The sequence below is a fragment of the Hypomesus transpacificus genome, chromosome 15 (genome assembly GCF_021917145.1).
Source record: "Hypomesus transpacificus isolate Combined female chromosome 15, fHypTra1, whole genome shotgun sequence".
Classification (NCBI taxonomy): Eukaryota; Metazoa; Chordata; class Actinopteri; order Osmeriformes; family Osmeridae; genus Hypomesus; species Hypomesus transpacificus.
Window position 1 is genome coordinate 13347621 of NC_061074.1, and position 13140 is coordinate 13360760.

The 13140-nt window shown below is 44.2% G+C and overlaps 1 protein-coding gene across 2 annotated transcripts in view; it reads left to right on the forward strand.

The window, feature by feature from the left end:
* Window positions 1-13140, forward strand: part of LOC124478033 (roundabout homolog 2-like) — a 45312-nt gene that overhangs the window by 19797 nt on the left and 12375 nt on the right. Inside the window, exon 1 of one of the 2 annotated variants that reach the window (XM_047036143.1) lies at window positions 8723-9735. The exons of the other annotated variant lie outside the window; for it this stretch is intronic. Coding sequence (XP_046892099.1) covers window positions 9678-9735 — 58 coding nt within the window. The 5' untranslated portion in view covers window positions 8723-9677. Of the gene's footprint in view, window positions 1-8722; window positions 9736-13140 lie in introns of those variants that run through there. 2 annotated transcript variants of the gene reach the window in all.

Genomic DNA, 13140 nt, shown 5'->3' on the forward strand with positions numbered 1-13140 from the left:
TCCCTCTGACCTCCCATACACCCTGTATACATCTATGCAGAGACACCTCGAAGGGTAATCACGGCATTTTTCCGCCACTGATGTAAATTGGCCATATTCTTCGTTGGTGTGGAGAGAGCAAAGGCGGTTTGATGCCTTCCTTTGTACTGGGCCTGTCTGTCCATATGGTGCCCCCACGACTGTCAGACGTGCCCATGTCTGATTATTCAAATGGAAGGGAGAAGCGTGTCATATTAAGCAGCGTAATCTAGTGATGAGAAGGCCTTCTTTGTCTTTTCTCCCCGGCCCTTCTGTTCTCAGTGTAGGACGGCCAATTCTGATTGAATTGGCGATGTTCGCTGCCATGGATGCCACTTTCGATAGCTTCACATTTAGCTTCACGTTATCTCCTCACACATTTTTTTCGTAGGGGGGGGGGGTGATTGTTGGGGTTTGAATGACGGTCTACATGTGTGTTTAGTATTCCTTCTCTCAGTATGAATATTCAACCACGAGGTGCATAGCTGAACTGTGAGGCTACCTTGGATCTGTAACTCACCCAAGGTCTCAGGCAGAGTATTAGTCTGTCAGCTGTTTCTGCTATGGCTTCACCTTGGTTCATTAGCTTGTTTAAGGAGCTCCCAGATCCTGTGGCTCTACCTGGTTGCCTTGTTTCATCAGGACATAGGAGAGAGACAACCATCAGACTGAATAGTTCAATTTGTCACGCCGTTGCATCAGGAAATGCTGAGCTCATATCAGCTCTGTGTCTTTGGGTGTGACTGTGTTATGGGGGCGGAGTGTCTGTGTGCTGTCAGAAAGGGGGGTGACTGTGTGTGATTGTGTTGTTTATGGAGTTGAGGTCACTGTGTGACTGTGTCATTGTGTGACTGTTTTTCATGGGGTGGGAGAGTGTGTGTGTGTGTGTGTGGGGTGGGGGGGGTGGGTGGGTGCTGTTATAAGGACAGGGTGAGGGGGTCTGTGTGCTAGGCTGGAGAACGAGATGGGGGCAGTAAATCTGAGCAGCACCTGCTCTCTGGACCCTGGCACACGTTGTGAGGTCAGCACCACGCCATGTCCCATCGATCATATTTATTATATTCATCACAGCAGCCGTTTGTTTGGCCAGCTGATCGCTCCATGGAGCGAGAGGAGATAAAAGAAAAAAGAAAAGGAGAGAGAGAAGAGAGAAGAGAGAACACAGAAGAGAGAGAAATGAAAGAAGAGATAGGAGAGAAGAGAGTGGAGAGAGAGAGTGATGAGAAAAGAGAGAGTGGTGTGGGAAAAGAGAGAATGGGCTTTTTATTAGACAACAGGGAAATGCTTTTAGCATGGAGCTTGGTCTTTGTGTTTCCTTCTCTGCTCCGACGCTGCAGAGATGTGTCATTCTGTAACACAGTCTCAAGCCCTCAGACTCCCCACAAGAGCAGAATTATATTATAAGTGTGCAGTTGGACAACTTTCCAGGAAAAGCAAATTTTATAGCTTGTGGCAGATTGATTCCGTTTCATTATGGTGGGTTGGAAATGGTAACAATTCTTATTCCAAACTACACGTGTGAACAGGAATCTTTTGAATGAGCAGATGTTCACTAAAAGTATCCCCAAAAAATAAGACTTCTGATTTTATGGCGAAACCAATAAAATCCACAGTGTCTGTTGATATTGTGAGTTGTATTGAATCACAATAGTTTTGATCATAATGAACCAGGGCATAATTTCAATAATATCCCTCTGGTGGTCACACCTGGAACTGTCGTTCATGAACCCCCCCCCCCCCCCACACACACACACACACACACACACACACACACACACACACACTGAGTGGAGCGTTGATAGCTTCATCACAAAGCCTGTGAAGGTAGTTTGCATAGTGACCACCCCCCTCACCCTTGTCTTGGCACAAGGCCAGTCCCTCCAGTCTGATCTCCTACTGGGGAGCTCAGCTCCTTTGTGGCTGATTTAACACATCACTTTTCCCCCAAAATCTTCTTTACATTTTGTGGACAATGTGGACAACAGCCCTACAGTAGCAAGTGAATGAAGATCCTTTACTACCTGAAAATGTGACTTTCTTATACATATCAGAGGACAAGTCTGTTTTGTAGATCTAATAGTGTATTTCTTTTTGGGAGAGCAGAGCAATGCTATCAAGTGCTCAAATCAAAATGATTCCCCTCACTTGATGAGGTAACAAATTTGTCTTGGTGAGTTCATGAATATTGATCATTCACCCTGAGAACAGTGAGAGTGTTGTTGCGATGGGGCTCTCCTATTGGTTAGGGCCTTGTCACCACCAGGTTCCTATCGTTTAATTGGCTGACGGGCCTATTGTGGTGGGGCCCCATGGAGGTGGAGACATGCGTTGGCTCAGTTACTCTGAGCTCAGCTCACATTTATTTAAACCTCTCCAGCCACTAAACCAATTAAGCCGATTAAGCATAAAAACATAATGCAACTCGTTTCTGCCACCATGCATTTCTATGAGAGAGGGTGAGAGAGAGGAGAAGGGGAGGGGCGGAGAGGGGGGCTTTCAACAAGCTGTGATAGGACAATGGGTCCTGGGGAGAGCTTTTGTTTCGACTAATTGTGTTAGAATCTTGTCAGCTTGTTCATACTGACGCAGCCGTGCATGGCGAGGCACAAACGAGATTCTGTAGGGTGAAGTCTCACAGGAGATGTGCAGGATTAGTCTGCTGTGTCAAACACCTTCTTTTTGCAATACCAACATGTGCTTTGCAGCATTTAGCACAACCGCCATATGTTGCACAATTCCTTTCATGATGTATTCCATGGTGATTCATGTGAACTTTCTTGAACAAAAAAAGGAAGAGGATGTCTGACAGGGATGCGATTCAGCTATAGCAACTTGCTCCAGTGAAAGACATAGTTGGGAATTTACTGAGGACTGACTGTGTTTTGTTGTTCCTGCCAGGAAGGAGGTCCATGATAGCGGGTTTATTTGAATCACCCTACACAGAGCTTGTTGCTGCTGAAGCTAAACAGATGCTAATGTGAGGCCCTGTTAGAAGACAGAGGGATTCAGGCTACGCATGCAGGCGGAAAAGCAACAGCCTGTTATCGGACTATCCTGCATTGTGTTTCTTACCCACACTGGCGAGTCCTGTGAAGCTGCTTCTGTTCCTCTTTCCCTTTTTTCTCTGGCTCCTCTGTCTGCTCTTCCTTCTTGGTTCTCGTGATGGCGTCATGCATGGGGGCACTCCCCGGATACAAAAAAAAAACAGAAACAGATTTGTTTAGCTTGCTGCCGTCCTCTCGCTCTGAAGAGTCCCTGTCTCTTTCATCGAGTCTGAAAGCAAGGACAGAGGAGCGACAGGGTGGAGAACAATGTTTGCACTGGGCTGTTGTGGTGTCCTTTCTGTAGGAGTTGAATCTTACTTCCTTCATTTAGTTTTGTACAGTTCTCTCTTCTCTCTCTCTGTCTCTTTCTCTCTCTCTCTTTCTCACTAATTGGCTTTTCCTCAATAGGATTTTGACAAGAGACATTTTTGGCCTTGGCCAGTTTTGGCTGATTTAGACATTTACTTGTGGAGGCTGGCTGTAGTTGGGGGGCTGATGGGGCTGGACCCCAGATGGTGGTTTAGGAGAAACATTCCAGGACTCTGACCCAGACACAGCCGAGAGACCAGAAAGGAGCATGGATCCATGGAGGATAGTCAGAGGAGGAGCTTGAGGAAGAGTTTGAGAAGCCGAAAGGGAAAAAAGGAGAGCGGGAGGGAGCAAGAGAGGCATTACTTCCAGTGAGGCTTTCTGCTTGGAATGTTCCAGAGAGTTGACAGGACTGCACTTAGTTCTTCACCTTCACATCCCTGCAGGACTGCCCTGTCCTGCCCTAGTGTACCATCGTGCTGCAGTTCCCTCCCTCTCTCAGTCTAGTCTGCCTGGTCCTGAGGCATAATTCCCCTAGTCAGGCTAGCAGTTCCTCTGTGTGTCAGACACACTTTGTAGCATCATGGTTCTGTGATTTGCACATTAGCCAACAAATCAACGCACGTGCCTATGTCTTGGGAACGATACAGTGTTCATGCTGAGCCATTCAGGGTTAGAATTCTTTAGGGGTTTGTTCCAACACGAATGCAATTTGCTAATGTGTAAAAAGTACCGTGTTAATTTGCCATCTAATCAGAAACCAAGATCCTTCGGGCATTGTCAGTGTCCTCTGATTGGCTGCATCCTCGGCAGCACTCCGCCAGTCCCTCAGCATCCAATCAGAGATGATTTGCAGTCTTCCAGTGCAGCTGGAGGACTGTCAGTGACACCGCAATGATTTGTGCCTTCCTCAGGACTCCAGGTCATCCCCCTCCGAGCACAAATACATATCTGAGGTTGCCGCCATTGTCTGTTCATCCCCCAGCTGGCTGCATTCACCACGGATCCATGTCAAGTATAGTATCTGTCATGCCAATGGAATCTCTATCTGCCTCAAGAGGACCACAATAGACAACACAGAGCGTCCTTTTCTCCGCCAGAGCACTGTGTGACACACTGTTTTCTATGTCATCAAGACGACATCAGACCCATCATTCATACACATGTTTTTTGTTGAAAGGAAGGCAGTAAAAAGACAGATTTTGAGGCTTTGGGGTGGAAGTGAAGAAATGGAGGGAATGGGGTACGTTGGGGTTCTGTCTGACTGTAGCTTAGAGTTCAGACTGGAGCTCTGCTACAGGAGAAGAATGAGACGTACGATCGATGCTGTCAGCCAGACGGTGTGTTGGATTCTGATCTCCTCTTCTCCCCACTCACATTCCAGTTTGTCCGTAAACAGGAGATGGTCTCCAGAGGGCCGGCCCCCTTTCCCTCAAAGAGAACGTCACGGTCAAGAGGGCTTCAGACCCTCAGCCTAGATAGAGCCTCTGACACAAGGATGGAGAATGTAGTCGTCCAAATACACACACACAAACACGCACACAAACCCTCCAGGCATTCCATTATTGTTTGGCAAGTGGACAAGAGATCTAGCGAATGCAATTCTTTTTCAGCCCTAACACAATTTTTCACATTTATCTTTTCAGACCACCTTGGAGACTCAGTGGCTAGCACTTTGGGATAAACACCTTTGAATCACAATTCATGTTAAGCAGAGAGAGAAAGAACCTCAGCATGTACATAAATGGATGATTCCTCCAGCAAGGACAGGTTCTGAATGCTTGCAAGCAGAGGTGAGGGACAGAAAGGGTGGGATGGTAAGAATCCAAACAAAAGGAAAGTGAAACATCTTAAAGAATACTTCTAAGCTCAACCCAAGGTGAATGTGGGTAACTTGTGACAGCTTTCAGATTTACTTTACAATTTCTGTCACCACACGCCTTCACAGTCGCTGGAGACTAAACTCCCAAGATGCACTGCTCTTCAGGCAGTTGGGGGAGAAAAAAGTATTAAAAGATGAATACTCCTATCGACTCTCAATGGGGCAACATCTCTTTTGAAGGGAATGTTTTTGTTTTAATGTCATCTTTGTTTGGTGAGATGGTGCAATGAGAATAAAAGGCATTAAATAGTCTTAGCCAGAGCAGGGGAATGTGAGTTGCTCCTCACAGTATCACCCCCTCACCTCTCTGCTGAGACAGCGAGTGCTTTGTGAGAGGTCTGGAACCTGAAAGAGAAGCCCAGCATGTAGTCTGAAAGGTTCCCCATCCTACGACACACACACACACACTCATGCGCATGCATGCACACACACACTACACATATTCTCACACACACGGGCTTATACACACTGTCAAACACATACACACACGGACGCACATCACAAGAAACGTCCACCAACTTCCTTTGAATTTTAAAAAGAGAATTATCAGAGAGAATAGGCCGGGAGATGAGAGAAGGAGGCCAGTCCATTGAGGGCAGCCACATAGAGCTAGGGAGAAGGGTGAGCACATTATACACTGTGGTTCCTCTCATTAAGGACCTATCATACACTGCCCTGGAGGGGGGCTGGGGGGGGCACACAATCACTGTGAGAGAGGAGCACTGCTGGGGGGAATGGGACTGAGCACTTCGACAGTTTCAAGGACGCTCTCTGGGATGAGGAACTTTAACGTGTTTTTTGGGTGCCTCGTTTACGTTCCTCGTTTACGTTTGAGCTCGTCTTTGTAAAACACTCGAGCTTCACGGTTGTTTTTCTGTCGATGAAGATGCCAGATAAGCCTTCAAGTGAACCTTAGACTGAAGCAACACTTGTGTTGAAAGAAGAAGGCAATGAGTTGTGAACAGAATTTACTGGATTTTGGATTCTCTAACAAGTTAGTCCTGGACACGTTGCGAGACGTGATCGTTTCCACAGCAGGTTTGGATCGGCAGGGGAAAGTGAGTTTCTGTTCAGAAAGTTCTGGCCTGTGTCCATCCAGTTTGGACTGGTCTAGCTACGTGTGAGTAGTCATTATGCAGTTTATGCGTCGGCTGGTCATGGTTTTGTCCATGCTCGTCATGCCGGCAGTGTCGCACAAGAGTCCCCATGGGGCCCCACGCCACGCTGGGCTACGCAGCCCCCAGCACCCCTGGTGTAGGAGTCTGCAGGCTGGAGCCCCAGGAACACAGCAGGACCTCCCCACTCTGAGGCTCTCTCACAGCAGGGCCCACAAATGTAACCACATGTTTCACAGTGAGTACAGTGTTGCATCATCAGACATGGTCCTTCTATGGCTGATTGTAGATTTTTTATATATATTTTTGTATGTATCTCACTGTTTCTTAGTGATAAAGGATGGAGGTTAGTTGAGTGACTGACTGAGTTATTTATAAACCGTGTGCAAAACATTGTAAACACTGTACACATTACTACCAATAAACACAACAGAAACAGAGGGAGATAAAAAGATAACTTCTATGAAAATGTAAGCGATTGCACGTCCTTTCAAAGCTCTATGCGATCCAGGCTCTCTGCCATCACAACCAAGACTAATTTGTCGTTTCTCCTGTTTGTGAGCTCTGTGGTGCTCAAGGTCGGGAGGGATAGAGAGATGGGAGAGAGGGAGAACATTCTGTGTGGGAGTGGCTTCCTGCTAGGTCAGACAATATGTCGAAAATGAAGCGCTAACGTGGGCGAGATTACAGAAAATGGAACAAACTGTTCAACTTTAGAGACTAGATATATGGACAGAGCTGAATAGGTAAACAGAACTGAATAGACATACGGAGGCAGACATTCATGAGAAGATTGAAACACTATTCTTTGTAGTTTTTCTCAAATGCAAACAAAATTGGACAGGGGTTCTTTTGTCAATTTTATGATGCTAAAATTGTTGCTTTTCATGGGAGATGCAGGTTATGGAAATAGCAGTCACATCTTGTTCATGAAAACAATATCACAGCACCACTGCAAAATGATCCCTCTGACTTACCTGTGTAAAGCCGTTTTGCACACAATTGCTTGCCACTAGAGAATTCTCCCTACAAAGAAATACTTTGGTATTCATGCTGCTAGGTCTAAACAGGGACAGGTCTTAGAACAGGCTCGTGTGCTTCTGTTCTTTCCTGCTGGTTACTTCAAAAATATATATTTCATTTGGGAGTTTTCCACTGAGTAGTCAGTGGTACTTCTAGGGCAATAAGGGAGATACACACTGGAGATCAGAGACTACATATGTGACTTGGGAAATTGGGAGTGAAGGAGAAAAAGAGAGGATGGTGAGGATGAAGAGTATTCTAATTTTGCTCAGAATTTAGGGAAATTACGATGTGGCTGTCGGATCAGAATGGATGTTTTTCAAATGCTTTAGAAATGGCTCGCTAGAGGGCGCTGTTTGGTAACTTATGGTCTTTTCAGGTTTCCAGTTAAAAGACACGAGCCAGCAGCCTCTGCCTTACATGCACATGAGTAGGCCCTAGTGCGAAAGTGTAAAATGCAGATTTTTTGCCAAATCACTTTAATGAATTATTACACTACTTGGGATTTGGAATATAGTGGTGTTGAATATAGCAATGATATGGTTTTTCAACTCTGTTACTTGACACATCCAGTTTGACATGGTGTCAATGTTTGTTAATAGCCTACATATACGTTAAATAATCATATTAAATAGCCTTCACATATTTTAAATACATTATTTTAAACACAGTCAGTGTATTGAATGTATTAAGGGGGGGGGGCTGTATGTTGTACCCCCCCCCCCCCCCCCCATCTCATTTAATTTGAGGTGTCTAATGTGATAACAACTTCTCTTTAGCTAATTTTAGACTATAATGCCTACATATAATATTTTTAAGAAGCTAGATTAACATCTTTGATCGTTGTTAGGGGGGATTTATTCCGGATAATCGCCTTTAACATTTACATTTTAATTGGCTACGACTGTAGGCCTATTTTACCCTAGTTCAGCGCCTGAGGTAAAAGAACATTTGGCTAAGCAGAAGCAAATCTACAACAAACTTTATCACTAAATTGATTATTTAGTATACAGACTCGAATCTGAGAGACCAGTTGATGAATAAAAAGCCTTATCTTTGTCTATTTGTTGCAAATCTGACATCAGGCCCATTCCTTTGGTGAAAATCAAATGCTCATTCTTAATGGGGAAACAAATATGTTTTAAGTCATATGCCTAAACCGCTCATTGTCAAAAAAAAGAAAACGGACCAACAAATGTATTAATGAATTAATGCATGTCATTCAGCAACATAGCCTGAATCCCTAATCTAGCAGGATTGAACAAAATAGTAAACGGAAATGTGTGGGCTATTCAGCATGCTGTTTCCCGTCACCTCTGTAAAGCAGACAGGAGAGCTTTGACAGCTCACAGCTCCGCTGTGCTCGGATCCAGACTGGAAGAGGTTAATTTCTTCTTCGGAAAACCCCATTGTTCGGTCCGTGAAGGGGGGAGAATGGCACATACCATTTGACGAGGCATTCAGCTCCAGTGAATGAAATGCTGTGAATGCGAATTCGAATCCCCCCTGTCCGAGGTGAAGGGGTCCGCGGCGCATACAGGGGTTCAAATACTCAAAATAAGCTGTTGGTGTAAAACTTGGATAACCCCGAGACAACTAGGACTCCATTTCAATTGCCACTGATTTAAATCGGAAAAGTGATGAAAAAGTTGCCGTGAATCATCACCGATGGATGTGGAATACAAAGTGTCCAGCTTTTAGCCGCTGTGGAGAGAGCGCAAACTTCAGAAGTTCCCGTCTCCGGTGACAGATTCAAAAACCGACTGAAATAATGTGAAATGCTTTCTACGGAATAATTGAATACACAAACGGACGTGCAACTTTTTAATGCATTTCTTCAAGGACTGTTCTGTCATCTTGAAAGATTATTCAAAGCAATACTTTTTATCCCATCTGTCTGAGGACTGGATAATTTAAACTGGATAATAGCACGCACTTGCCAGTTGAACCAAGAGCGGCTGAATCGGGATGATTATCTACTGGAATAGAGTCCTTATAAAGAAAACCCCAAATCGCATTTGAATCCTTTCTCTTGTGTTTATTATTTTGTCAGTGTTTTTTGTTTTGTTTAGTTTTTTTACTGAATTGCCATGCTTCACTCTTATGAAGACGCAGGAATTGTGTTACCAAACAAATAAAGCCAGCAGAACACTTACATTTTTTTCCCTAAATTTTGAAATGATTTTTGACATTTCATATCAAGATTATGAAGGAGTGGATCGTTAAAGTATTTCAAAAATAATTTGGATTACTTGAGACATTTTATCATTCAAGAGACGTTAAATAATGTCTCCAACATCAATTGGAATTGCGTTATTATTTGGATTTCTCCATGTGTGCTCAGGTAAGCCATGTCTTTCAAAGCACTCCAGATCCATTATTTTGGAAATAATATAATTCAGAGCCTTCCAAAGTCAAACATCATCATAAGCATAGGCTACCCGTTTCGTTGATTTACGGATGGTAGAAATTACTTTAATTGTTACCCTTTTGTTTTAAGGCAAATTAAGATTACTAGCATAGGCCTACAGCACAATGTAACTTGATTTATGATTGATAGACGTAAATGTTCAACATTTAGCATACGAGTGCAGACATGTTGTATAGTTTAAACCTGTTGTTTAAACATCATAAACAAGAGATGAGCTAGCCTACCAACACGATGGACCTACAACATATTCGACAATGTGCCATTCAGGTCTTTTAAAAAGTAACAACACTTATGTGACAATGCTAACTTAAACCAGCCCTGGACTGTGTGACTAGTTTCAGTATAGTGCAACGAGCAATGTTTGCGTGCGTGAGACACTCATCATATAGGTGTCTATATAGGCCTGGGTCAAGATGGCAGGCCTTTTCCAGGTCACTTGTTTCACTGTTACGAGGTAGCAAATAGCTGCCATCCCTCAGAGAGATCGTAGAGACAGTACAATACTGAAATGTGAGCTAAGGGAAGGATCTTTAAAAAATATGTCGATTTTGTGTGGCATTGTATATCTTAAAAGTTAGCTTTATTTAATTGTCATTGATCATTAAACACACACACTTTCTAACTCAGTTTACTACAGAAGTCTGCCCAGTGCAATAGGCAGGACTACTTCATGACTTTGCAGTATATCTTTGCCCGTGTAATTATCAATAAGTCGTATGTAATTGTTTACAAGTACAAACCTGAAAAGTGTCACATCTGACTTACACTAAAGGTTTACACCCTGAGATGGTCTGAAATGCATTCATTGTCTCTGTACATGTAAATCATATTCTTACTTTACTATCATAGAATGGTGTTTATGTCAATAATGTGTATTCAGTTGTCATCCACATACATATCAAGATAAGATATAAAACAGTTCATTTCAGTTGTTATTTATCTACCTTCCACTTGTACAAGTTAATGTAGCTACTCCAGCCTTGTTCACGTTTTGACTGAACTCCCCAGGCAGACGAGTGTGTTAGCCGCTGTATCAGGCTCTGTGTGCGCGCGTGTGTATGTACAGGGCTTTGTCATCTCTGAGCCCAATGTGTGTCTCACTTCCTGATTGGTTTCCTAAATCGCATCCTGGTTTCCTGTGCTGCTAAGTGAGCTGTGACTGAGAGAGAGATATATATATAGAGAGAGTATGTTTGTTTGTATTTAGGGACTGCTAGATGAGGAAGCAGTGTCGTGTCTGAACAAATGCCTGAAGGGAGAGAGGGCAGGGGTTATGAGGCAGACCAGCGACTTGGAAGCTCTTGGCCTGGGCCTGGCTTGGATGTAATTGAACTGGGGATGGGTCTCACTGGAGCAGAGACTGAGTCTTGGACTGAAGTTGAAATCCCTCCGTCTTTCTGAGTGCAGAGGAGAGCAGGACCTCCAGACTCCAGGGTCTCTAGTTACCGACCATGGCTGTGGGATGTCTGTGTTATCTGGGGACAGGCGTGAGAAGGGGGAAAGTGTGAGAAGGACCATACAGCATGCTGTTAGAGCTGGAATAGTCAGCAGATGCTCTGGATTTGCCCAGGATTAGGCTGAAGCTAAACTAAATTCGTTTTGCCAGCTTTTCAAACAGCATGTTAATAGCAGTTCCGTAAACACTGATGATAAGATTTCCTGTCCAGTCACTCTGATTTCTTTGTTAACCTCACATACTGTAAAGTTGATTTAATGATTCACATGTCATATCAGCATCTAAATGACTTTAGCATTATTCTGTGTGTGTGTGTGGTGTGAGAGAGGCGATCTTTGCCCTCCCCAGACCTGTGATGACTTGCAGGTGAGTCTGAAAGCTATAAATTGATAGGCACATCCATCACGTCATTCCCTTTATCAGGTGATTCATTCTGTTGCCACACTCGAAATGATTCTTATCTCAGCCTATTTTCCCTGCTTCAGCTACCCACCAGGCTGTCCTTACCTTAAGAATCCTGTTAAGATTCCACTGAGATAAACATTCAATTGCACTGCAGTGAACACTCCCATTGAATTTTGAAACTTTTTTTGAAGATAATAGGTTTTGTAAGATAAGGGGGTGTTAATTTCAGGGTTGGACTACATTGCTATAGATTCAGCTCAGCTCCAGTCATGTTCCTGGATTCACCTGGGTATGGAAGGTCATGAATTGTTCCTGTCTGCTGTCCAGCATTCCACAGTCTCATCACAGCTGTCTCTGCTCTGCAGCTGATATGCTACTGTAGGTGTGTGTGTGTGTGTCACAGACAGGGTGTTAGTGAAGGTGTGGGGAAGAGGGCAGCTCTATTCATCAGATAAGGGCCCAGCAGCCCCTGAGCATTTGAGTTCTTGACAAATTGACCCCTAAGTGCAGATAATAAATTGTATTTCTCACACCCCACCCTCCCCTCAACTGGTGGTGTGACAGGCCACAGCAGGCTCCTGGCCCAATTAATGACCACAGCTCACAGGTGAGCCTTGTTCACAGCTCCTCTCTCTTTCACATTCCTCCACAATCCCCTCTCTCTCTCTCTCTCTCTCATCTCTCCTCTCTCTCTCTCTCTCTCTCTCTCTCCTCTCTCTCTCTCTCTCTCTCTCCTCTCTCTCTTCTCTCTCTCTCTCTCTCTCTCTCTCTCTCTCTCTCTCTCTCTCTCTCTCTCTCTCTCTGTCACTCACACACACACACACACACATACACACAGAAACACTCTCATTATTTCTTTCTCTACTCTTATTCAACCAACCCACACACTTTCATTAGCTGTCTCTTGGATCGACATGCAAGTTCATTAGACAGCAGTCCCTATTTTCGAAACTAGCTATCTGTTATTGTTTTGTAGAATAGATTTTTATTTCACACGGGGATAGTGAGTTTATAGTGGGACACAAGTGGCCAATTTCAAGGGAAGTGTGTTGGACCTGCTGAATGCTAATTGGTGTCACACCTGTGTGAGATGACAATACCCAGCAAGATCCAGCTCCTTCACTTAAACCACACTCCATTATCTAACCTAATCCGAATCAAGGCTGGATTACAGGCTGAGATCCTGGATTAAGGTTTCTCACACTCAGCTCCCGAACGTGCTGGAGAGGAGATCCCTGCTGGCCAGTTAGAAGAGGAATGCAGCGGGGTGGTTGGTGTCCTGTCTGTTTGCACTCCATAGGGCATGGGAGGGAGAACAGGTCAGGGTTTAATCACCAACTCACACAAGTCATTAGTGACGGACTAAATAAACATTTCAAAGCCGTTTGTTTGAAGGAGATAAATGTGGCGGTGACAAGCCTACTAATGATCTGTTTTCCCCCAAATACTCTTCCTTT